Source organism: Genypterus blacodes, unplaced genomic scaffold, assembly GCF_046128005.1.
Source record: "Genypterus blacodes isolate CSIRO-AG114 ecotype Tasmania unplaced genomic scaffold, CSIRO-AGI_Gbla_v1 ptg000105l_1, whole genome shotgun sequence".
In the NCBI taxonomy this organism is placed as follows: Eukaryota; Metazoa; Chordata; class Actinopteri; order Ophidiiformes; family Ophidiidae; genus Genypterus; species Genypterus blacodes.
Window position 1 is genome coordinate 2,749,382 of NW_027466909.1, and position 26,063 is coordinate 2,775,444.

At 45.7% G+C, this 26,063-nt stretch overlaps 1 protein-coding gene across 1 annotated transcript in view; it reads left to right on the forward strand.

The window, feature by feature from the left end:
- Positions 1-16,326, forward strand: part of LOC143008540 (contactin-associated protein-like 4) — a 38,836-nt gene extending 22,510 nt beyond the window's left edge. The window contains exons 9-24 of the mRNA XM_076160349.1: positions 74-223; positions 399-570; positions 4,249-4,355; positions 4,683-4,802; positions 4,896-5,096; positions 5,200-5,362; positions 5,474-5,601; positions 5,692-5,862; positions 6,999-7,217; positions 8,801-9,040; positions 11,178-11,405; positions 12,577-12,710; positions 13,130-13,217; positions 14,302-14,517; positions 14,735-14,806; positions 15,120-16,326. Of these exons, the coding sequence (XP_076016464.1) occupies positions 74-223; positions 399-570; positions 4,249-4,355; positions 4,683-4,802; positions 4,896-5,096; positions 5,200-5,362; positions 5,474-5,601; positions 5,692-5,862; positions 6,999-7,217; positions 8,801-9,040; positions 11,178-11,405; positions 12,577-12,710; positions 13,130-13,217; positions 14,302-14,517; positions 14,735-14,806; positions 15,120-15,316 (2,606 nt within the window). The 3' untranslated portion in view covers positions 15,317-16,326. The remainder of the gene's footprint in view (positions 1-73; positions 224-398; positions 571-4,248; positions 4,356-4,682; positions 4,803-4,895; positions 5,097-5,199; positions 5,363-5,473; positions 5,602-5,691; positions 5,863-6,998; positions 7,218-8,800; positions 9,041-11,177; positions 11,406-12,576; positions 12,711-13,129; positions 13,218-14,301; positions 14,518-14,734; positions 14,807-15,119) is intronic.
- The last annotated feature ends 9,737 nt before the right edge of the window (positions 16,327-26,063 follow it).

Consider the following 26,063-nt stretch of genomic DNA (forward strand, 5'->3'; position numbering starts at 1 on the left):
ACAACTCAAACGCTCCTCTGTAACTGATTAGTTAAGTGTCTGCTGTAATTTAAACTTGTGTGTGTGTGGTCAGGCTCAGCTCTGAATGACGGTCAGTGGCACGCTGTGGAGCTGATCTACAGGCGAGGGCGTCTGACCATCGCTGTGGATGGAAATGAAGAATCCACTGTTCATGCCAGCCCTTCATTTCCTGTTACGACAGGAAGTCACCTCTACTTTGGTGGTAAGAAAGGTTACAAATAAGTGTGTGTGTGTGTGTCATCGTAACTGTTTTTAAATGTTGAAGCTGTTTCTTTAAGAAGGCTTTAGAGAGAGGCTCCGACTATTGGTAATAACTGATGACCTTCTCTGAATTAAACTCAGCACACTCATGTCATTTCCTCTCCTCTCCTGTCCAGGTTGTCCTGCCGAAGTGATCAACCAAGAGTGCCGGAACCCGTACAACGTTTTCCAGGGCTGCATGCGTCTGCTGACTCTGGACGGGCGAGCGGTTGACTTGATGGCTGTGCAGCAGAGACTTCTGGGAAACTACAGTCACTTACAGATTGACATGTGTGGCATCATGGACAGGTCAGACCTTAACACACCATCAGGCTCATATCAATCCAGGGGAGATTCATTTAATGCTTTATTGGTCATTTTTAATAATAGTTTCTGATCTCATACCATCACAAAGTGCAAGTGTATATATTTTCTGGACGAAACCGCGGTGGTAAATTTTCTCCTTGAAATGACAAAATCTGTTTTCTTCCACAAAATCATGTTTTTTGTCATCCATGAAATGAAAATTATGTTCCGCCTTTCGTCACGGAAAGTTGTTATATTAAAACAGGAAACTAATAGTTTCAGTGAGATGAGAGCCTAAGCTGAACCCAAAAGCAGAACATTGGGAGGCAGAAGTTTGGTCCAAGGATTTGCTACAGACACACACACACAGGAACTGACCGACAGGCATACGGGGAAGTAGACAAGCTGGCTGAAGAGGAACTGGTGGTGATCAGCAGCCAAGTGAACCTCAACCTGCAATCAGGAGAGAGAGAGAGAGCAGCACACACACACACACACACACACACACACACACACACACACACACACACACACACACACACACACACTTGTAATGTTTCATGGACAAGGACATACAGTAATTTATTGAGTCTCTGCCTTTGGAACTTTCACACATGTGAGTGAGAAGCACACGTGGCTCTCCTGGGCTCTCACACTGATCCTGTCACCCTGTCACCAAATCTCACCATGAGTCTAACTGTAAAATCAAAGTGATACATTTAATAACTGTGTGTCCCCCGACACACACCCACATCCACAACATTTTCCCATTCAAGTTAATTAGCAAGCAAACCAAAACTTTCACTTTTAACACTTCACACAAGTTGCAGATGAGCTCTGTTTGTAAATTCAAATTTACACCAAATTTTCCCCGGGAGTGCCAGGATAAAAATATAAAATCCTTAATAAGCCACCCGGCGTCATCACAAACCGAGGTGCCATCAGGTCGAGCAGAGGGGTGGATGCCAGTGATGTCATTGCAACACTAATCCGCACCAAAATGTCTCCTTGATAGGAAAACAATCCCATTATTGTTTTGTCAGCCAGCTTCATATGAGGTGCAGAGGTTTTTATATCCCTTCAGCTGAAATGTGATTTTGTTTTCTCACTTTTTTGACAATGTAATTTATTTGTGAGGAGTGGTGGTAATCTGTAAAATGGGGGAAAAAAAGAGAATGCAGCATAGCACGAGGCACACGCACGCACACACACACACACACACACACACACACACACACACACACACACACACACACACACAGCCACATTGTTATTTCCCTTAAAATCCAGAGTTATTGTTGAGCAGAGAAATAACCACAGTGACAGAAGTATTTTTGTCTTTTCTGCTGATTGTTGCCTAGCCTGTGTTAACGTGTCAACATATCGGCCCTAACTTTGTGACTCACTGTGCGATTGGATTTGGAGGGAAATTCTATTTTGTGTGTGTGTGTCTGCTTCAAAGTTTGACAATGTTGCTCCTTTGGAAACATTTTTGCGTTTTGTCTAAACTATGCAAATAAGAAATGTCTCTGCTGTTTGAGTCGTTGTTGCTGGTTTCTGTCGACATCTTCTCTTCGTATCATTACTTTTAAAAGACATAAGCAAAAGCTATTGATCCATTATGATTGTGCTCATAACTAATATGCGCATCTGTCCGCAATTTGCTCCTGCACTTTTGAAGCCCACAGCGAGAGCGTTCAGCTGGATGGAAGTTGCAGCTTTGCATGCTAATTCAACGCAAATAACTGAAGACAATTCAAAATGGATTCCCTCTAAAATCCCAACGCTTTGCTGTTATTAAAAAACACGAGCGTTCATAAGGTGATGTAATCTGAAAGGCTGTGCTGAGGGCTACAGCCGGACACGATCAATATTCCAGCCGTCCCTGTACCTGGGAACTGTGGCCTCTAATGTGTGACTTTCCTCATTTTGCACTGCGGCAAATGTCAGGTCAACCTCCATTGTGTCAGTTTAATGTTTTGTGCAGTATCGGCAATCACACACTGCTCCAAGAACACGACTTAAGACCTTTTCCAAATCATTAGTGCCCGCTGGTAAATGGCATACATATTATCCACCATGCTGCTTTTATTTCAATAAAATGTCAAGTTAAAAAATTGATTTGCACCGCTTCACCTCGCTACCAACACCGTGGATATTGTTTAAATAACTGCTGGTTGATTGATCATGTGGTCGCGGAATTTAATTGCGGCCTGTGGGGGGGGGGAAGAAAACCTCCTCCTTTCCTTTTTTGTGTGAGATGAGAACGTTTGCAGACCCGGTGGAGCTTGCAGACGGTGACTAAAGGGAAAGCTGACACAAATGTGATATAAATACGACGCCGCCTCCGCCCCCAAACTCAGCTTCAGATAACGGGAGAGCACAGAAAATGGTGCTCAAACCAAACTTTACTGGCTGAGTAAGACACTTTCCAAGAGTTTTAGATACTCCCACTGACGGAGAGATTAAAAATGCATAGCTGCTCAGAATCTCTCTCTCTCTCTCTCTCTCTCTCTCTCTCTCTCTCTCTCTCTCTCTCTCTCTCTCTCTCTCTCTCTCTCTCTCTCTCTCTCTCTCTCCTCTCTCTCTCTCTCTCTCTCTCTCTCTCTCTCTCTCTCTCTCTCTCTCTCTCTCTCTCTCTCTCTCTCTCTCTCTCTCTCTCTCTCTCTCTCTCTCTCTCTCTCTCTCTCTCTCTCTCTTCTGTCTGCAGCCACAATACTCTGACCTCATTTTCCCACACAAATATTACCCTGTCACAGCTGAGCTCCATCCACCCCACCTTCATCTCTCCCTCCTTCCTCTGCCTCTCTCTCTCTCTCACACTTCATTCTCCTCTGCTTCTCCACCTCCCTCCCTCCATCGCACGGCTTCACTTCACTCACATTCATCTCACCGCTCCTCGTCTCCTCTAACTTTTTCCCTCTTCCTCCTCTCCCTCCTCTTCCTCCCCCCTGCTCCGTCCTGACACCAGGCTGACGTAGCTGTGTCACACAAGGCTAATTTGTCACCGTGCAGGGGAACGAGTTCGCTCCCGCGCCGCTTACATATTCAGGATGCTGCCGTCTATGTTAATCTGCGATGAGGCTTCACACACAGCGTTCAACGAGGTGGCACAGGCAACGTGTCAAGCAAAACTAGCTAAGTCTCTCTTTAGCTATGTCTTCATCTTTTCCTCCGAGTTCTCAAGTCATTCCCAGTCCTCCTGACACCCTATATGAAGCCCGGAAAAAATCCATCCTGGTCACAATCTCATTCTTTTGGATGAAAGGGTGATGAGGGTTTTGAATTGCTGGAAAGTTTTGGTATCTTTCTCCTTGCCTCAGCTCCTACTGAGAGAGAAAACAAATTCTAAATCCCAAAAAACTATTTCTAAACTCACTCACTGCAGGATTGTGCTCAGAAATGCGAGGTTAAGTTCTCCCTTCATGGCTGGAATGCCTTCAGTCTTCTCACTCTCCCTGCAAACTCACAGCCCTACTTGTTGTCCAGACTGAGCCCTGAGAATTCCAAAGAGAACAAATTCCAAAGAAAGAACCAAAACAATACTGCTCACCATTCTCTCCTCTGAGTTTCTGTCCTGCTGATGATGCTGCAGGAGTTCTGAGACGTATTCGAGGAGAATCACTCGGGACGGATGACTCAGAAACATGAATTCCTCATCATCGTCTCTGTCTTCCTCAGGTGTTCTCCCAGTCACTGTGAGCACGGCAGCAGCTGCACTCAGTCCTGGAGCACCTTCCACTGTAACTGCTCCGGCACCGGCTACAGCGGAGCCACCTGTCACAGCTGTAAGGACCCCACATGCTCTGTACGTGTGTGTGTGTGTGTGTGTGTGTGTGTGTGTGTGTGTGTGTGTGTGTGTGTGTGTGTGTGTGTGTGTGTGTGTGTGTGTGTGTGTGTGTGTGTGTGTGTGTGTGTGTGTGTGTGTGTGTGTGTGTGTGTGCGTTTGCCTGTAAACGATGAGGTGACGACATGCTGCCCTTTGACCCCCAAGCTTGACAAACTAGGCTTTGATATCATCGTTGGTTTGATCAGTTAGGGCTCAGCGACACTGTGAGCTTTTTATGTTGATGATGGTGATGGTGATGATGATGATGTTGTGACTCTCCTCTCAGCGATTTACGAGCAGTCCTGTGAGGCCTACAAACACAAAGGAAACACATCAGGGCATTATTACATTGATGTGGATGGCAGCGGAGCCATCAGACCGCAGCTTGTATACTGCAACATGACAGGTAACACACACACACACACAGTCCCACACACACATCAACACGCTTGAGTCTCTGCAACATACCCACACATTTGTCTGTCTGCGTCTCGCTCAGAGGAGAAGACGTGGATGATGATCCAACATAATAACACGGAGCTGACCAGAGTCCAGCCGTCGCCGGGAGACAATCTGCGCTCTGCCCGCTTTGAGTACGCATCCGGGGAGGAGCAGCTGACGGCCGCCATCGACCAATCAGAACACTGCCAACAGGAAGTGGCCTACTACTGCAGGAAGTCTCGCCTTCTCAACACGCTGGGTAAGACAGCACAAGGTCTTTTTAGATTCACCTTTTCCATTTCCCTGCTAAATAAAATGTCAAATGACAGCAGTAAGACATTGTGTGTGTGTGTGTGTGTCAGAGGGCTCTCTGCTCAGCTGGTGGGTCGGTGGTCCGGACCCGGGGCAGATCCAGACTCACTGGGGCGGGGCGCGGCCGGGCAGCCAGCAGTGTGGGTGTGGCCTGCAGGAGAGCTGCGTGGACCCCAGGCACCGCTGCAACTGTGACGCCGACCACTCTGAATGGTGAAAGAGCTTCCTGTCTTTCTCTCTCTTCTATTCTCTTCTCTCTCTTTTAAATTCTAACCTCACTGCGTCTTCCTCCTCACCTTCTTCTCTTGCACCTTCCCCTCTCAGGACTAATGACTCCGGCTTGCTGACCCATAAGGAGACGCTGCCGGTCCGGTCTCTGGTGCTGGGTGATTCCAACAGGCCCGGGTCAGAGAGCGCCTACAGGGTGGGACCGCTTCATTGCCATGGAGACCGTAAGTTCATTGTTGCTCCGTGGCGCTACTCAACTTAATAAAAATAATTCCCCATGCTGAACCTTCATGATTTTTGAACGTTTATCACAGGAAACCTCTGGAACGCCGCGTTCTTTGACAAGGAGACCTCCTACCTCCACTTCCCCACGTTCCACGGAGAGCTGAGCGCAGACGTCTCCTTCCTCTTCAAAACCACGTCGTCCTCCGGCGTCTTCTTGGAAAACTTGGGCATCAAAGACTTCATCCGGATCGAGCTGAGCTGTGAGTAAAACCTGCAGGTTTGAGACACCCGGCGCTCGGTTCACTGGGAGAGGGATCCTGGGAGTGGATTGAATTTAGCCGCAGGTGATGAGTCTCTCGCTGTTCCACCGACGCTGCCATTTATTCCCGCTCCTCTGGGGAATCGCTGCTCCAGCCTGCTGCAATACATTCCCTCTATAACCACACCAGCTTAGGTTTGGCTGTGTTATTGTTGCTCTTGGTGTAAAATTAGGACTTTTTTTCTAACTTACAACATCAGCAGTAGATGGATGCAGCGTGACCTCACTGTGACCTTTGATTTAAGAATTGGAACGCACCACCACACACCACCTGGAACGTTACAAAGACAGCACATCACTAATCTCAAAACTGTGATAGAGTTTGCTTTGGTTATGAAGTAAGTTTAATTGAGCCCGTGTTCCTTTCTGCTCCGTTGCTTAGCGATGACAATTATATATAATGAAAGAGGGCAAGTATTCATAATTACTGCAATCGAGGCGCTGTAGTGGGTAACATAGATTTGGCTGTAATAAGCTGTAAGCAGCACATGGCAACGACCCTCCATCGCTCTTTCTTTCTAACAATAGGCACGCATACAGATAAACGCTGCAGTAAATCAAATGATGAAGCACACACTCCAGGAAATGGGTCACAAGCTCGCGTATAGTGTGTGTGTGTGTGTATGTGTGTCCATACAGCATAGGGGGCATCAGGCATCAGAAGAAGAATGGCGGAAAACACCAGACAGTCTCGTCCAGTCGCGTCTCCGGAGTTTGTCAGTGTTGCTGTTGACTGAAACTGAAACACAAACAAACTGCAAACTGCTCTCCCAGCTTTAAATGGACTCTCACATTTGCACTGTTGCTTTTGACCGAGTGTCGCTGCAGGCTAGTGTGTTCTTCCTGTCAGTTTCCTCTCCAGTCCACACAAAACACGGTGTGTGTGTCTGTAAACATCTGTTAGACCCAACAGGGAACTGAAACGTAACCACTAAATCACAGAGTCTGTTTCCATTACAGTGTTGCCAATTATTTCTTTATGGAATCGCATAAAAATCCACAAATTTGAGTGTTTTTCAACAACTTCAGGTCAATGGTCAGCAGCTAAACACTCGACTCTCTCTCCTCCATCTCCAGCCGCCACTGAGGTCGTCTTCTCCCTGGACGTGGGTAACGGCCCGCTGGAGGTTCGGGTGGAAGCCGCCGTCCCGCTGAACGACAACAGGTGGCACCGCGTTCGAGCCGAGCGGAACATCAAAGAGGCGTCCCTGCGTCTGGACGAGCTCGCCGCCGCCACGCAGGAGGCTCCCGCTGACGGACACATCCACTTGCAACTCAACAGCCAGTTATTTATAGGTACGAGTGTGTTTATGTGCTTTTTCTCAATAATGAATCAATCTAATAATTAATCAATCTCTTACGTGCTCCCAGTGCCTTCTAGTCACCCTCCTCTTGCTTCTCTCCCTCTACCTTTGTCTCTTTCACCCCCACACACACCCTCCCACACACACTTACAAAATAAATCTATACTACTGCAATTTGTTGACCCCAGGGAGCCGGAGAGGTTTTATGTGTGTGTTGGTTCAGTTCCCCCTGAAGTAAAGCAGGTAGTCTGGGAGAATGAAGCTGTCAGGGCGACTCCACAGTAACACGCCACCATGAGCAATGTTGGGCCATAATTTCTGCCATACAGGGGGGGCAGTTTATAAAAGGAACACCTCCATAGAGTAAATCCCTACAAATAGAATAGGTGCAGTGGAAAGTTACTGTGGTTGTGGTCACTTTGCTCTCAGCAGCCTTGTACCAGTTTCAGGCCTATCAGTCTATTAGTCAGGAGACTTTTCCTTTCCCTGGCAGCAGCTGATGAAACTCTGGGCTCTGATATGAGCCTCATCAACTCCACAGTGCTGGAGAGTTGTTTATCTCATAACAGTTTCGAGGTTGCCAGTTTGGTGCTCTGAGACAATTATAATGCGTGTAGGGACGGAGCTACGAGGACAGTTAGAGGTTGTGACAACTTGGGGGAAACAAAAACTTTTAATTCTGCAGGAAACGGGAAAAGTGAGGGGAAAATAAATCGTTTTTTCTGTCACAGTCAGGCAAGACGAGCACACTGTCACTGTGACTGACAGTTTAACCTTTGCAGATAGCTACAATCAGCACACTGCTTAGCCAGCACACAGGCAGACAACAAAAATCAGCTTCTTGAATTTTTTTACCTGCCAGTATATGTTTCACCGCTGTTTCATCACTGCATCGTTAGAAGTCTCTCTCACACAGTCAATCAAAATCCTGCGGGATGATGATATGAGGGGATGATATGGAAACAGCCTCAGCCTGCTGTGATATGCACCCAAAGGAGAATCACTACGGCTGTGAGAAGGAGAGGATGCTTTGTTAAAATACATTTCTATCGGCTTCTGATGTGAATTCTGGTTCAGGCGATATACTGGTTGAGATACTTGGGGGATTTTAGTTCAAACACAATGCAGGAGTGATGTCTTTATGTAGGCAGGAAGTACAGGAGAGGAGAGGAGAGGAGAGGAGGCATGCCGTGGTAACAAGACGACTTCTTTAAATGTGGAAACGAAGTCCTGGCCACTGATCACCATAAGAAGTGGCCAAGCAATAATAAGGAGGTGTTGCCGAGGCCCTGGCTGCACCTGATCCTGTCGTTTGCAGACAATTAGTGAAATCAATGAGCTCCTCTGGCTCAGAAAGCATTGATTTGATGGTGAGTTTAAGGCCCATAATGAACAGAGTGACTCCTGAAGCAACATCAGAATACCCCAAATCCACAAGCTCCACGCTGTCTGGACTGTAATCAAGTCAACGCTGCCGTTACTGGAGCCTGTGGGATCACTTCAGGGGCCACAGCCAATAATATGATCACGCTTCCATTTGAAAGACTTTAACGAATTGATCTGTCGCGTCATCAGGAGGGACGGCGTCCAGACAGAAGGGTTTCCGCGGGTGCATGCGCTCCCTGCAGCTGAACGGCGTGACGCTGGACCTGGAGCAGAGGGCTAAGATCACCCCCGGGGTTCAGCCTGGATGTCCGGGCCACTGCAGCAGCTACGGCTCGCTGTGTAAGAACCGGGGGCGCTGCGTGGAGAGAGCCAACAGCTTCACCTGTGACTGCGGCTCCTCTGCCTTCACCGGAGCTTTCTGCGACAGAGGTACAGAGACTCACAAAATCACCCCGAGGCATCTGGTGCCAAATTAAAGTGACACAGCTAATCTACTGCACACTGCACACACTTGCCACTGTTTACACCTCAGCCTCAGCTTGAGCTTTTAGTTTGTGTTCCAGCCGTCTGTGAGTCAAGGCGCTATGACAACAATGAGTTATGGAAACTTAAGTATGTGTGCATATGAAGGGTAACACCAACTTTAATGGTTTCATTGTTTCAGTCATTTATGGGGTAAAGTTGTTAAACCTTATCTAGTTGCGTCTCAATTTGCTGCTTTCCTTTGTTTTATATTCTTGTAAATTAAGTCAGTTTGTGTATTTTAATGGAAGAATGTAATGAGATCACAGCTCTGCTAACACGTCTATATGCTCACTAAACATTATTAATTATTAACTAATTTATGTTTATTTACACACACACACACACACACACTTGGACGTGACATGAAGGGAGAATATGCACGCTAGAATGAGGCCACGCAAACAAACACACTGGACTGAATTTTCTGCCATCACTGCACAACATCCACACACAGGCACATACTGACGCAGCCTACACACACACACACACACACACACACACACACACACACACACACACACACACACACACACACACACACACACACACACACACACACACACACTGGCTGCACACAATAAGTAATCACTATAACCTTATAAAGCTGAGGCCTTTATTAAGTTTATGACATCATCCATATCCCAGTGTGTCGGGAGCTCAGGGTTGGTCGCTCATCCATCTTGCCCTGACCTCTCTGTGCTCCTCGTGCAGCATCCACGCCTGTCAGCGGCCTTACAGATGCTCTGTGCGAGGGTACATAAACACTCACACCGCCTCGTAAACACAACACACACGTGTGAGCTTTCACTTTATAATGTGATGTGTACCAATTATTTAGAGCAGTGTTTCATAGAGGAGACAAACGATGTCATCCGTCTGTGATGCATGTCGGGGCTGAAGTGAAGAGAAAAGTAAATATAAATAAATGATTAACACACACACACACACACAGATATGCATGCATACATATTACACCCATGTATGTGAAGAATATGCACATAACGCAACAATTACAATGAATTAATGTTAAATAAGTAAATTAAAAACCCTTCACTGAGATCATTTACATTTCATACATTTATATTTATGCGTTTATTTATTGAAACGTCCCTGAGTAAAATTGTAAAAATGCAATGTGAGGCCTGAGAACTCATGTAAATTGCTGTTTCACAAGGAATCTGTGGTCATCTTCATCACTGCACGTTGGCTTTTACATTACATTTACATTACATTACGATCATTTAGCAGACGCTTTTATCCAAAGCGACTTACATTACATTACCACCCTTCGCAGAGGGGGGAGCAACTGGGGGTTCGGTGCCTTGCTCAGGGGCACCTCGGCAGGGACTCGAACCAGCAACCCTCCGGTTCGTAGGCGGAAGCTCTACCCACTAAGCCACTGCCTCCTTTTACACACACACACGCGATGAGCTGGAGCGCTGCTACGACTGCTCCGCACAAACATTTACAAATATTTTCTCTTAGGAATACTCAACAACTGAAAATGTTTCACTTAAACAAACTTTGCTTATTTAAGTCATCACAGGAACTCTGTGTCATCGCACCCACAGCAGAGAGGGACCCAGGCTGTGTGTGTGTGTTCAGTAATTAAGCAGGCCAGCTGTGGTGGCTGTTAGGTTCATCTGAGTCCCAGATCACAGCCCTGATGGGGGGGGGGGGGGGGGGGGGGGGGGGTGCTGCTTCATAATCAGCAGCCAGGTTTCATATTGTTGTTTTCCGCTGTCAGCAGGCTTCATGATGCGTTCTGACTAATTAGGCATTGTGAGTGTACAGAGGAACTTAAAATACATGAATTATTGTCAAGATAAAACTTTATGGAAGTGTAAAGAAGATGTGTGTGAAGTGAAGGGCTGTGTGGGCTGGAGTCACAAATCTGATATAGAAACTTTGTCTGATGTGAGTGATCAAGAGGAGTTGTTTTTCCTGCATTATTTCATCTTCATCTCGTCCTTTGGAAACCTGGTTAACACACACACACACAACACACACACACACACACTCTCCCTCTCCCTCTCTGCAGAGGTTTCAGCCAGCTTCAAGCCGGGAACGTCCGTCAGCTACACGTTCAGCGAGCCGGCGTTGAACGTGAGCAGCGGCGCCCCCCCGCCCTCCTCCGTCCACTCTGACGCCTCCACGCTGAGAGCAGAGAACATCTCGCTGAGCTTCAGGACCAGCCAGAGTCCTGCCCTGCTCCTCTTCATCACCTCCTACCACAGAGAGCACCTGGCTCTGCTGCTCAACCGGCACGGTGAGCCAAACACTCCTCACCTGATGCTGTTTGTTTTTGTTTTTGTTTGTGTGTGTGTGTGTGTGTGTGATGTAGATGACATCACATTATCCTGCACCTAAAAATCCATTAACATGTCTTTTTCATCGTGTGCATATTAAAGTAGTTTTACGTGTTGCAGCAGCAGAGAACATTTCCTTGGTCAATATTACTCATAAATCAATTATCATACATACGACATAATCCTGCGCTCCTTTTCTGGCTTCCGGCCTTCGTCTGTCGTCCTCCTCCCTCTATTTATCCGTCTTCCTGTTTGACTAAGCGGCGGCGAGTTCATCAGACGAGTGCTGATTGGGGTCATTTCAACGGGGAAAGGACGAAAGAAGGCTGAGGTACAAATCAAAAGAGGGATTCTACCTTGATTGGCTGCAAAGACAATGTGAGCGGAATGTTTCTAATGATTCAGACTGGAGGAAGCTGACAGGGCTGCTGGGTCATTAGAGTTGCCATGGTGATCAGATAGTCGTCAGGTAGCCGCACTTTAAACCCAGGAACCTCTTCTTCTTCTTCCTGTCTCCGAGTCGCCGCATGAAGGTGGGAAGTTGTTGGCAGCTGCTTGTTTGTTAAATGAGTTTGTGTCCCGTGGTTCTCTGGGCTCTGCCACGTGTTAATCACATCTCTGCTTCCGTTAGTCATGTTTGCCACAGCGTGAATCGCTGTAAAATTGACTTCTCGCTTCTAATAAGTGTTACGTGAAAGGTAAGTCTGCATGAAGTGATAATGATAATGGCTCCTGCTGTAAAATGCTTAGATTGGATGACTGCTCTCTGTCTTTCACTCGAGTCGCTTCACTTTCCTATCACTTTGCTCACTTTAGTGTTCTCTCTCTTTGCTCAACATAAGTAGTGTTTCAGTTTGTTGCATATGCTCACAATAGCTGTGCCCAATGTACTCGTATGGCGAGAATTGAAAGAATTTATGGAGTGACAGTGTTTGAAATGCTTTAATAAGAGTTAGTGTGGTATAAATGTGTGTTTAACATGACAAAGAATCATAGAAGTCTCATTTCGCTCTGCTGTGTGTGAGAAAAAGAGGAAGTTTATCGACCTGCAGGCAGCGTTATGTGGCTCGATCATTCAGCAACATACCTGTGTGTTGTTTTGTGTGTGTGTGTGTGTGTTCGCATGTGAAGACAACCTGGAGGTGAGATACAAACTGGACAGCAGCAAGGACGAAGACGTGCTGAGGAGCAGCGTGAGGAACCTCTCCAACGGACAGCTGCACACTGTTACTGTCAGCAGACTGGCAGATGCTGTCTCTGTGCAGGTCTCTCTCTCTCATTCACACACACACTGTTAGGCATGCTAGGTGTAGTTATGTAAAGAAGCCTTTCTCCTCTCCTCAGTAGCCTAGCGGTGTCAGCACTCTGTGTAGGCACAGTGGGGTTAGCTATGAGAGGACAGCAGGGAACACACACACACACACACACACACACACATAGATGAACACCTGAGCTCTGAAACACCCCTAAGTTTAGCTTTTCAAGGCTTTAAGGTTTTAGACACTAAACCCTCTCATTTAAAAAGGCTCAGTGGGTGTTAGATGGATGAAAGTATCTCTGCTTCCTCATCATCTTCCTCATCATCTGCAGTAAGCTCTAGTATCTGCTCTCACTATCATGCACCTGTGCAAACATAGACTATTCTGTGCGAGATGCTAAGGGTCAACTTTTCATTTTCTTCCAGATTGACCAGCACATCAGGGAAGACTTCAACTTGACCTCTGATGTAGAATTCAGTGCTGTCAAGTCGCTGCTTCTCGGCAAAATACACGGTGAGCCAGGCGGCAACACGAGGCAAGACGAGCTGCGCGCCTCTCCTTCCACGCAGAGACATTCTGTATTATCTGACAGGAAGGTCATCAGGGTGGACACCTGGGAGGAGAAACGCTGCACACACACACACACAAGCACACACACACACGGCACGTGCGCAGTCAATAATAAATAAGGCCTCCATAAAACACTCAGCTCTCTCTGTGTGCTTGAAGGTGTGGATGTAAATGTCCTGCACACACACTCTGCTGCTCGTTATAGTCGGTGTGCAGCTTCTCCCAAACAAACTAACGATCACACATTACTTGGGTCTCTGCCGACTCAGCAGAAAGGTCATCATGTGTGTTCCGCTGCCTGTGATTGTGTTCAATCTGCGCATTAGTTTCTAAACTTCCCAGACAGCGCCTCCATGCTGCTGGATGTGTTTGTGGGCTCGTAGGTCGGTCGTTAGCTCCAGTGACGCTCCTCTGCTCATTATACTTAGCACATTACCTCTGGATGATACAAGCTTCCATGTTTACATCCATGGCCTAATGCACATAACAAGAACTCCTTATTTAAGCATCCGTGCTACCTTTCCCTCCCTCTAACAAGCTCTGCTCTCTCACATTCTGATTTTCATTCGTTGCATGCAACATTTCCCCTCTGTTGGCTCGCAAGGCCCAAACTCCCAGAAGAGATTTTCTATTCAAAAGGCCAAGCTGGGAAAGTAAAGGTCATAAATAAATAAAGTCACCGTGTCGCTGAGTGTGTGTGTGTGCTGGGTTAAACTAAACCAAGAGGTCAGTCTGCCCGTGTGAGAGACCGATCCATCTGTTCATATGGACTAAGACACAGGTTGCTGTGGGCCGTCACTACATTCACACACATGCTACACTGTAATTTGTCCTTACTGCGACAAAAGGCCAAATGTGATGAAGAGGCAGAATCAACAAGAATCCATTTGTGCTCATTTGAATCGTATTAAAGTCATATGACGTCTGAAAAAAAAAAAATCTGATTTATTGCCTTAATCACAGGATGATCTTAAGTTTTAAAGGGCACGGAAACATACTGATTATCTCTTCCTCTTCCTCTCATTAGAGTCTGCTGGCCTGGACCCTGAGCTGGCCCAGCTGGCCTCTCTGGGTTTCACCGGTTGCCTGTCGGCCGTCCACTTTAACTCCATCAGCCCCCTGAAAGCCGCCCTGCTCCACCCGGACACCAGCCCTGTGGAGGTGGACGGCCCGTTGGCCCGATCCAACTGTGGCTCCGTGTCAGCCAATCCCTACGCCACGGAAACCACACGCCACCTGTCAGGTAAGAGGCCCGGTCTGGTTCACACGCTGGCTCATTGTCATATTATTTCATATGATTTTGATGGGGCAGGTTTGGAGTCAAGGAAAATGCATTTTGCCAGGTTATTAGATGATACAAAGGAATTTATGTTAAACAATTACTGTGTGTGTGAGATCTACTTCTCCAACTTCCTAACGGAGACATAGAGTTCATTGTTTTGTTTCTCCCCATACTGCAGATCAGTCTGGATCGCCGGATCCAGGTCAGCCTTTAGTAAATGCCATCCGGAGTGACTCGGCGCTAATTGGAGGTATTGTATCAGAAATCTTTAAACAGTTACACGCCGCGTATTGATGATTCTGCTGAAATCCTCATTATATCCTGACAGGAATCCATAAAGTGAGCGCTCTGTGTGAAAAAGATATCATATCTCTGTAACGCCTCCTACTGAGGGAAGCTAATGGAGTACCACCATTTACCACAGGGGGAATCACAACCTCAACTGTCAATCATGTCTTACATTTACAATATAATCATTCTTTCTTTGTTGCCGTGCTGCACTTGATGAACGTTTACACCGGCTGAGCAGCAGTGTTCCTTCCTTCTCTCTCTGTGCCTTGCAGGTGCCATAGCCGTGGCCATCTTTGTCATCGTCGCCGCATCAGCCGTGATGGCCAGGTTCCTCTACAGGAGGAAAGGAACGTGTCCGAGCCAGGAGGCAAAGGGGGCCAAACACGAGGACAGCCCCGAGCCGCCGTTCAGCAGCCCGGCGGAGGCGCAGGGCGGCCGGAGGGAGAACCCAAAGGAATACTTTATCTAGGCGGAGGGCCGGCCTGCTGCTGAGCCGAGGACACAGACAGATGCCTTTCCAAGCCTCAGTGCTTTACGCTACAGACCCGACCCTCTGCCCCAAACAGGAACACCGACAACAAGAACACTCATGTTTGATCTTCTTCTTTGTTTTTTACTGTGGTTTATGTTTTTGCTCCTGTGGTTGTATTTTTGTAGAGACTGTATATAAACGCACACGAACATGTTGGATAAAAAAATATCAACTTTTCAGTGGAACAGTTGTATATATTGAAATATGTAAATGTTGGATTTATGACTTTATATCAGCCTGTCTTTGTCTGTCTTTGAAATGTTTGACATATTTAAATGGACAATTTAAAACTTTTCCTTTTAAAACCGTTTAAACTGCTTGGTGGCGTTTGTGTCGACTTGCGTGCATTTTTCCTACAAGGATGATGAACGTTTGAGGCTTTGAGTGAGTGAGTGAGTGAGTGAGTTCAGATGCAAAGTGGTGAGAATTCATTTTTTACCCTGAACTGGTGTTTTTATTTTGCGCTGACATTGAGTGAAAACGCCATATATGCAGTCACGCTGAACTTTTCTCGTCGCAACTCTTTGCATTTTGCCTTTTCCTAGTTTTTCCGGTGGCTTACGGGATTTCCAAGCCTGCATTTCATCAATATTTCATCATTTATTGGACAAATCCCATAGGCAGCAGCTTATTATCTCATGTTTATGGGTGCAGAAAAACAACACACTATTCAGCAAAGGTTTGACATTTGTTTATGTTTGCGCTGATGTGAGTGTGATGTGATGTCAATCAGGAGTGTGTGTGTGTGTGTGTGTGTGTGTGTGTGTGTGTGTGTGTGTGTGTGTGTGTGTGTGTGTGTGTGTGTGTGTGTGTGTGTGTGTGTGTGTGTGTGTGTGTGTGAAAAACACGAGCAAGGATCACAATTTAGAGGTTTGAACAGAATGAATTGTTCTTGTCATGCTATTTGGATATAATTTATGCTTTGTCTATTAATTTTCTCTTATTGTTGGAGTTGAATAAAAGCAAAAAGCACCAAGAGATCGTAACGACGGGGATTTTGAATAAACTTTATGCACCATGAGCCATTGCCAGAATGTCACATTAAATACTTTTGATGAATCACTCACCAATTTTCTCTGATTGAGGTTTGTTTTCTTTTATGACAGTAAATCATTTTCAACCCTGCCCCATAAGAATTATGTTAATATAGAATCCATCCACTTTGTTTTGGCAAATTGTGTTCAGGGAGACGCATAATGTGACCTAGCTCATCAACATGTTGACAAAACGTTCAAATTTAACATCAAATCACTGCCAGCGTTATCTGGAAGTATCCGACTGTGTGTAAGCAACTGAAACAACTTGGTACTAGTTTGTTATCTCTGCTACATCAATATGATCAGCTTAGAGAGGTTGCTGTTACACTTAAGTGGCAAAGGCTGATGCCTGCTTCTTGTATTGCGAGATGTTGAAGTAAATTTCAGCACATTACCAGGTGCCAAAAACCAAATGATGCACAAAGACTCCAACTATCTAATATCTATGCATCCCAATGTGTAAGCAAAAAGATTATAGATAGAGCTGAGCCACCAGGAAACCATACCAAGCAAATCCTGATGATAACCATGGCAACTGTATCAAATGAAAGTTATGACAGATGGAGCATGAATGGAAAAACATATTGTATCTGTCATATCTTGCATAGATAAAATATCTATTGTAAAAGTAAAGTCTTTGTGAAATGTGACAGTCAGGGGAGGGAACATGAAATCTGATTTGATTCTCTCCTCCTTTGAAACACTTCGACAAAGCAACATCATGTGAAGTGGAAAAAAGTTTCCCGGTGAAATGAAGCCCGGAACTCAGATGATTTAATTAGCATAAATTTACATCTTCAAATGTAGGTCCTTTAAAGTTGCTTTTGTACGGCTCCTCACCGTGTGACATTTCTGTTGGGCATTAATATGCATCCGTCTGCAGACAGGAGATAGCTTCACTGTCTGAGGCTTTTGAAGCTTCCAGAGACTCAAGATGTCCAGCAAATTCTCACCAAAGGCTCACCTGAACCCCTGCCTGAGCTGGAGCGATAAAACATGGGCTCTGATGTACGATAAGGCTACACACACACACACAGAGAGAGAGAGAGAGAGAGAGAGAGAGAGAGAGAGAGACAGAGTGAGAGTGAGAGATCAGGCGTTTACTGAATAAGATGCATCCATGGTTCTAATCAGTGGCTCATTAGGGAGAAGAGGTCTCCTTGACGGTGATACATTACAGGCTGCAACAGCATGAGGAGTAAAAGTCAAGATCATAAGTCAAGCTCATCACCGCGGTGATTAGAATCGAAGAGAGATGTGTCGGCGTGCTGCTCCTGCTGCAGACTTAAACTCATGCCACTAAACCACCATATGATTATGTAACAGCAGACATAATGAAAAAGTGAATTTGAGTAATGAGACTTGAGAGATCACGACGACACGTTCACATGTCAGACCACAAACTGTCAAAATCCTATCAAATGGGAGAAACAGCAGCGGCTCCCTGGTGTTGATGTCTCTAAGAAATTACATTTTAATAACCTCATATGCCCAGATGTTACTGTCTGCTGCGTGCATGAAATTGCTCTTTACACTTAATGCCACGGCAACGGCAAACTGCCAGGCTGGTGAAGGGAAATGTGGTTTAATAGGGGCAAAAAACAAGTGTTCCTCAAACTGAGATTGAAACGATAATATTATGCAGTATGAAACAGACAGAGGAGTCGCTGCCATCTCGCTCTGGCTTACGGCTCAAAGCAACAAGAGAATCAGATCATGTCAGCATGTTGGCTATTAACTAACAGCACCATCTGGGTGTAAATATCTTCTTTTGAAATAAATAGAAACCTCTGTGTTAGTCCTGGCCTGTAGTCACACGTTGACATAAACATCAGCTTGGGTTTATAACTGTGTGATTTACCAGATTCTAGTCGTTCCCTCTGGTCTGAACACATGAACGTCATAACTCCTGATGTCACATGATCATAAAAACGACTTCAGAGTTCATATTTGCCTCTACAAAGTATGAGGACATAAAAAAAAACCTGCAAAGCCGACTGCAACTGAAGCATAATTTAATTTTACGGTTATCAAACCTCATGAATAAACAAGTGAAGGCAATAATGAAGTGAATCAATTAAGGGAGAGGAGAAGAGAGGAGAGGAGAGGAGAGGAGAGGAGAGGAGAGGAGAGGATGAGCTGCTCTGGACAGAAATGTCTCCCACATCGGGCTGATTGCACAGGACAGCGAGGACCTGTAGAGCTGCTCCGTCTCATCACAATCATGCGAACGAAATGCATCCAGAATATCAATGTGACATGTTTGATGTTAAAAGCTTTTGGGCCGTGTTTCCGCTGTCCTCCGTGTCAGGGTGTTCATAGAGGGAAACAGAGATTCTAGGACACCAGAATGACAGGAACAGCTGCTTCTTTGCTGGACTTCATCCTGCCCAGCTGCAGCACGGAGGGAGGACCGCATGGCACCGCACTGGGCCCACTGCTCTTTCCCCTTGAATCGAGGAAATACTCAAATAACAAGCTTTGGGGCACTTTGAGGTTTAAATTGTGGAGAGTCTGTTTATCCTCTGAGCAGCTTTTGGAGACGTGTGCACCCAGGAGAGCAAATAGAGCTCGGCAGTCACAGAGCGGAGAGGAAGTTTGGGTGCCAAATTTTCAGTATTTGTATGAATTTTACAAAAGGATGGAAATGATCTGCTGCAGACTCATTCAGCATACATAACTGACTGAGGGCTTTACAGAGGAAGTTGGCCTTTCTGGTGCAATGACACAATAGAATGTTATCTCAGCCCAACCCAACACACTCTCACACACACTCTCACACACTCTCTCTTTTTGGTTCATCATGCTGGAATTAATAGCACTAATAATACTCACAGCAGGTGAAAGAAATGCGGCTGCAGTGTCTTGCTGGTTTGTGCAGTGAGTAGCCGGGCTGTGTGTGTGTGTGTGTGTGTGTGCGTGTGCGTGCGTGCTTTCCATCAGGCACTAGAACACAGCATCATTAAGTCGATGCCCAGGGGAGAGTGTTCAGCAGACACGTTTACAGAGTGAGTCCCCTAATACAAACTGTCCTGTTTCCTGTCGTATCGATGGGACGCACAACACAAACCTGTCTGCATCCGACGGCTGGAGCATCATGTCCTGCTGACGGGGCAACAGCCGCCAAAATCAATTTGTACCTTAGCGCCATAAAAAAGAATTTCATTTAAAGATGTAATAAGGTTTTTCTTGCCCCACAGGCCAAAATGACCATAATAAATCACATGTCAGTTGATTGCGTTGTTAACCAACAATAGTGACTCTGTGATTGCTTTTTTTTCATTCCCTTCAGGTCTCTTTTTAGGAGCAAAACTCCTCAACAATTGTAATTTAGAAGCCCTGCCAGAACCAAAGGCAGTGTGGGAGGTGATCAGTTCTGTCAACGTGGCTGCATTTGCCATTAGAGGCTTACAAAGGTCATAGATTCTGCTGCTTTAATTCAACAGTCCCGTATACCTTGGTTAGAATAACAGCGAGAAAGAAATGTTTTACCTCCAGTAGCAACAAACTGGAGCCTGGAAAACCCTGAGAAATGATTCAAAGATGCAGCAGGACATCGGGATGTTCAACATTCCAAAGGTGCTGCAAAAGGTCAATGTATGCGCCCATGAGCAAGGCAAGGAAATGATTTCAAGCAATGAATTAAAGATGCAGCCAGGTAAAATATATATGTGTGTGTGTGTGTGTGTGCGTGTGTGTGTGTGTGCGTGTGTGCGTGCTTGTGTGTGTGTGTGTGTGTGTGTGTGTGTGTGTGTGTGTGTGTGTGTGTGTGTGTGTTTGTGGTTACTTGGGGGAGTATGAATAATGCATCTGCAAATGGATCTATTTAAACTCATATAAGTTATTTCATTCATTTCCTCACACAGTCAGAAGCAGCAGCAGATCTAAAGTGGGTTTGATTGCTGCGGTTTAATTTCCCCACCAGGCAAATTCCATCCATTTTGGAACCTTGCTGCTCCATGTTCCCAAATCACACCTGTTCCTGTGGGATAAAGTGCTGTGTGTTTTTTCACCCCCCCGAAGCAGCAAAGATAGTTTGACCTCTAAAATGGCGATGATGATGATGGTGATGATGATGCTGATGGCAACAATTTTATGCAGTTTATTCATCCAATTTCTGTACTGCTGTTTCTCCAGATTGCCTAACAAACCGCCTAAATATACAACATGACACAAAACACAACAGGTACAAATCAGATTGCCTCTCACACATCACATCTGCAGCCACACACATCCATTGTAGTCACAGATAGGCGGTTCAGTGTGACAGTTATGCATGAAAGCCACCCAGCTGGAGTTCCACCTCCATCAAACTCCCCGCTTTTCACTCGGCGGCCCGTCCAAATCACGCCCCTCCGTCCACCCACAGGCCCACGTGCCAAAGGTCGTCTTCTCCTCCTCCTCCGCATGTAATTATTCCGCCGGCGTCGCTGTAATACATCAGTAATGCTGTTTACGGCCTCAAGGTCAGAGCCGCGAGTCCGGCCGAGTCGAACCGGTGATGGATTGGTCTTTTCCAGAGCCTTGAACTCGGCGGGCAGTGACAGATTTGAGCAAATCAAGAAAAAGGGCCTTTTCTCCCCGAGTCTTTTTATTGACACCTCGGAGCAGCTGAAGGAAAAATGAGCCTACATACTTCATATAGACTATAGATGCTGCTCCTCTGGAAAATGCTGCTTTTAAAGGAAAACTTTTCTTTCACTTCTTTCAAATCAAGACTGATTCACTGAGGTATTTAATAAGTGGATAGATGTCTGAGGAGCTGGAACAGGAACATTCTTGTCCACATCTTTAACATAGCAGTGGAGTATTGGAGCGGTGCTGTTTGGATGTAATGTTAACTTCTTCACTTTTACTGCAGTATTTTTCTGTTGTCATGAAATTTGAGATTTGTACTGACTTGATTTTCATATTTCCGATATTCCGTCCCATCTTGCTCCATATTAAAGCCTGGAAAAGTCGCTTTGCTTTGCGTTCTTTCACGTCTCATCTCCAGTTTCACACCACGTTAACCTTCTACTCCATATTTCATCAGGGAGTCAGAGGTTTCTTGTCACTTGACGGATTTGTGTTTTGCCCCCAACGCGAAGGCAGAAACATGCTTCATCTGTTGCTTTGGGGGAAGGGACATTAGAGAGGAGCTTTGTTTGTGTGTTTTTTTGTTATTTCACCCCCAAATTTAATTAGAATTAATTCATTACAGAGCCTCTTTGGAGATTTCCATCATCAAAATGTGTAACAGGATTCATTCTTCCATATGAGCACTTTCACATTTTCATACTGGAGAATTCTCCCACTGCTTTCTCCTCTTCTCCCCGTGAACCTGAGCAGATGGCAGCCAGCAGGACGTTTCCTATTTCACCTTTCATACATAGCACAGATAACATTCTAATCCCACGTAAATGAGAGGTGTTGTATGTGTGCGACTCAGATCTGGCTGATATCTGAGTCGCACGCTGGGCCGTCGTGTTCGGTCAAACGAAGCGTCTGGTGACTCTTCATCTTGCTGCTTTCATGAATGAAGAGTTGAAGAGCACGGGCCGTAATGTGCGACGCACCTGAAGATGTTTGTGTGAGCATTCAGCACACGTCCTGCCCCCTGTGGGCCGCCGGCTGAGAGCTTCCTGCTTTTATCAAACTCACACAGTATCAGAGGCTCATGGGTAATCTTCCATTTATTGACCCTGTAAACTGTCAGGGCCATGATCTGACTTTTGATTCGTCATCCTCACTGGCTGACTATCCTCACTGCTGATCAAAAGTATGATGGAAGGCGCTGATGTAAACAGCACATGTATATCACACTTTATGAAGGATCGCTCCGACTTTTTTCACTCTGATTGAAATTGAAATGATCTCTGGCGCGTTTAAGTGCGTGTAGTGAATCATTGTGAAGCGGCCTGTCACTGAACCGAACCCCGAGCTCAGCAAATCCTCTAAAGTGCTGCAGGATTACAGTCAACAGTCGGCGCCTCTTACATATTAAAACCACATTATAAATTAGAGGATCAGATGTGAGCTTTCCACTTTCCCGAGCGTGTCCACAAACAGCTGCAGGAGCCACCGATGTGTCACTCTGCGCTGCGACGACTGCAAATGAAATCCGATTATGTGCCAGACAAGGCCGCCGTCCTTCCCCCAGAATGCTGCAATTAAGAGCTAAGTAGTGATTTCCTCCAGACACTTAACTTCACATCAGATGGCGGTTATTGGGAGATGTTGCTGACCTGTACGTTTCTGAAATTTCTATTAAAGTTCCACTGAAGGCCAATTAGTTGTTGTTTTAACTGTATGTCTTTAAAGGCCACACTATTGGTGTACTGACTGTGATCGGCCTCGTCAGGCTGATCAATAGATTTGGCCGCTGAGGGTGTTTGAGAGGGAAAGCGATGGAGCGTTTGGGTGTGGGCTCAGCGTGACGCGGAGCTTCCTCTCTCGTATCTTATCCTCTTCACACGCCTCGCCGCCCTCCCAGAGAACAGCCATCAAACACATTTTCAATCTCTGATGCAAAGACACACACACACACACACACACACACAGCCAGACAGCCAGACAGCCACACTCTCACGTGTATCCACAATATACACACACGACGCACAGCTACTATTTCTCCACAGCTGCTGTCAGTGTAGCTATTTTCCCCCTGCTTGTGTGTGTGTGTGTGTGTGTGTGTGTGTGTGTGTGTGTGTGTGTGTGTGTGTGTGTGTTTGTGTCAGTGGATCCTGAATGTGTGTGTGTTTGTGTGTCTCTCACATCATATATCTCATCTCATCTGAAACAACTTCAAGTGTCCCCGTTCCTCCTCTCTCCTTCACTCTTTCATGATGACGATGATAAATGATGGTGTGTGTGTGTGTGTGTGCGTGTGTGTATGTGTGTGTGTGTGTGTGAGTGTCTCCAGAGGTATATAGCATGGCTGATTGCCTTGATCCTCATGTTAATTTGCTCTAATGGATGAGCTCCACACTTATTCTAACGGAAGATAAATTATAATAACAGTCACTTGTTTAACGAACTTTAATCAGGTGAGCGTCTCTCTCTCTCTCTCTCCCTCTCTCCCTCTCTCTCTCTCTCTCTCTCTCTCTCTCCCTCTCCCCCCTCTCCCCTCTCCCCCCCTCTCTCCCCCCTTCTCTCTCTCCCTCTCGCTCTATCTCTCTCCCTCACTTCTTTCAATTTGCAGAGGTTGAATGATAATCAGGTTTGTTGTTTCTTAAAGGAAAAGCATGTGTGGCATAAACGTTTACAAAACCTCAAAATAAGGCCTAACAATCCTATTTGAATTTGGATAGAAACTGACTGATGAAACAGGATCTGTGACAATATTGCAGGAGGAGAGGCAGAGCTAAAACACACACCTCACACACCGCATGTAAACACTGGCTGAGAGAAGAGAGGATTTGGTGAGAACGTGGACTTGGTGAGAGAGGAGAGGAAGATGAGTACCTCCCTCTGGGCAGATAATCCCTCTAATCGTGTGAGTCTGTTTGATTAGATAAGCGTAAATCTGTCAAATTCCCCTCCTAAATACGACACAAAGCTAATATGAAATTTGTTTTTTAAACTTCTGTAATCCCAGGCTCACCCGACTCGCCTGCCTTTGTTCTCCCCCTTCCCATCGAGCTTTCTCTCCTTCCTGCTCCTTCTTTGTCTTCCTCTTCTTGCTTGTTAATGCGTTCATAGAACTGAAGCACAGAGCAAAACACAAAACACAAAACACAGGGGCACGAGATCAAGCAGCAAAATGTTCCTCTTAGAATGGAATTCAAAGTTTTGATTCTTCTGTAAAAATCTGCATTCTCCTGGCACACCAGCAGAGAGCGCTCCAAGTACGTGTCTTGTCAAAGTAAGGTAGGTTTCATACTCTTTTAATCATCATTTTTGTTTAACCTCTTCCATTCCAAGTACAGATGTAGCTTTCACGACAAGCTGTTCGAGGCTCAGTCAGTGTTTTGTGCATTATTCCATATGTGTGTGTGTGTGTGTGTGTGTGTGTGTGTGTGTGTGTGTGTGTGTGTGTGTGTGTGTGGTGTGTGTGTGTGCTCCCCTCTTAATCTGTTTATATTTCCCATCTGTTTCCTTCTTGTCCTCCTTTAAGTTAAAACAGCGACATAAAAATATATATTTGCTCTTGTGGGGATATAAGAGGCTGAATGGCTGATTAGTTTGGATTAGTCTCTTTGTCTTTCTTCTCTTAACCACTATGTTGCGCCATTGCATAATGTGCTTTTAAATGCTTTGCACTTGTCATAGTCACTTGCGATTATCTGTTGAAGCTGGGTATGACCTCATTGAACTTTGACCCAATGTTGAGACAGATAGATAGATAGTTAAAGCAAGATGGAAACATTAGATGATGTTGTTCTCTTTCTAACCAGTTAGGTTGGGGTTTTTTACAATCCAAACAGCCCAGCTGCAAACACACAGTGACTCAGCAGTTTTTTTTCCACGTAAAGAGTCAATGAGCCAACAAGCAGGTTCACAGGCACTTGTAGCGGCCCATGGTCACACCCTCGTGTTAATATCTTGACTGGGCTGACCATATAAGGCAGCAGTACCTGGCATGATATGAATCATCATCTTAATCCCTCACCCCCTTGACAGAGAGCCTGTGCACTAAACATGTCCAATAAACAAGTATGACATGTGAGGACAAGGGGAGGCAGTAGCTCAGTGGGTAGAGCTTCTGTTTGGGAACCGGAGGGTTGCCGGTTCGAGCCCCTGCCAAAGTGCCCCTGAGCAAGGCACCGAACCCTCAATTGCTCCCCCCTCTGCGAAGGGTGGTAATGTAATGTAAGTCGCTTTGGATAAAAGCGTCTGCCAAATAATCGTAATGTAATGTAATGAGGACAAGGGTCAGGGCGTGGCAGAATTGGGGGAGCTATTGAGCTACCTGGGGGGTTCATTTATCAGAGCAAAGGAGTATTTTTGGATTGGCAGAAGAAATTGGAATTAAAAACAGGTTTAAGAAGTTTAGGGCATAGATTTCTGATGGTGCGTAAAAGATCATCATTTTCCCTCATATTTATAAGCGATGCAATATGCAGAACAGTAATATGCCAGGTTACGTGTGAAGAAATGTGTGTGAGGTCATGTGGGACCCACTGATTGTACTTGGTACATTCCTAATTCTGGAGGGCGAAGACAAAGGGAATCTATTTATGTCTGCTGAAGAGGGAAACTGCTTAACCTGGTTCAAAGTTCTTACAGAATGTAGAGGGTTCACACTGCTGTGCTCACCTCCACCAAACACAAGACATGTAGCCACCGACTCAGCTTCCAGCAGTCACATGTCACGCCCTTATTAGTCTGGAGCAGTGTTCCATTTATGGTCATTTCCATTTCTATGCAGCAGTGACTGGCATGATCTGATCTATGTGTTTATATTGTAGCGTGCACACACACACACACACACACACACACAGTAAGTGGACATGTGACTTCGGGGACAAAACCCATGCGTTTCTTCATGATGAAATGCTGGTGAGCTGGTGACTAACTGTACAGCAATTTAACTGATTCAGCCAGAAGAAGCAAACAATACAATTCTGCAACCACTTTATGTTGACTTTATATGAAATAGCCGTTTGTTCAGTTTGGCCTTTGAGGCAACAATTCAATTAAATTCAGTTCAACTTTCCATAGTG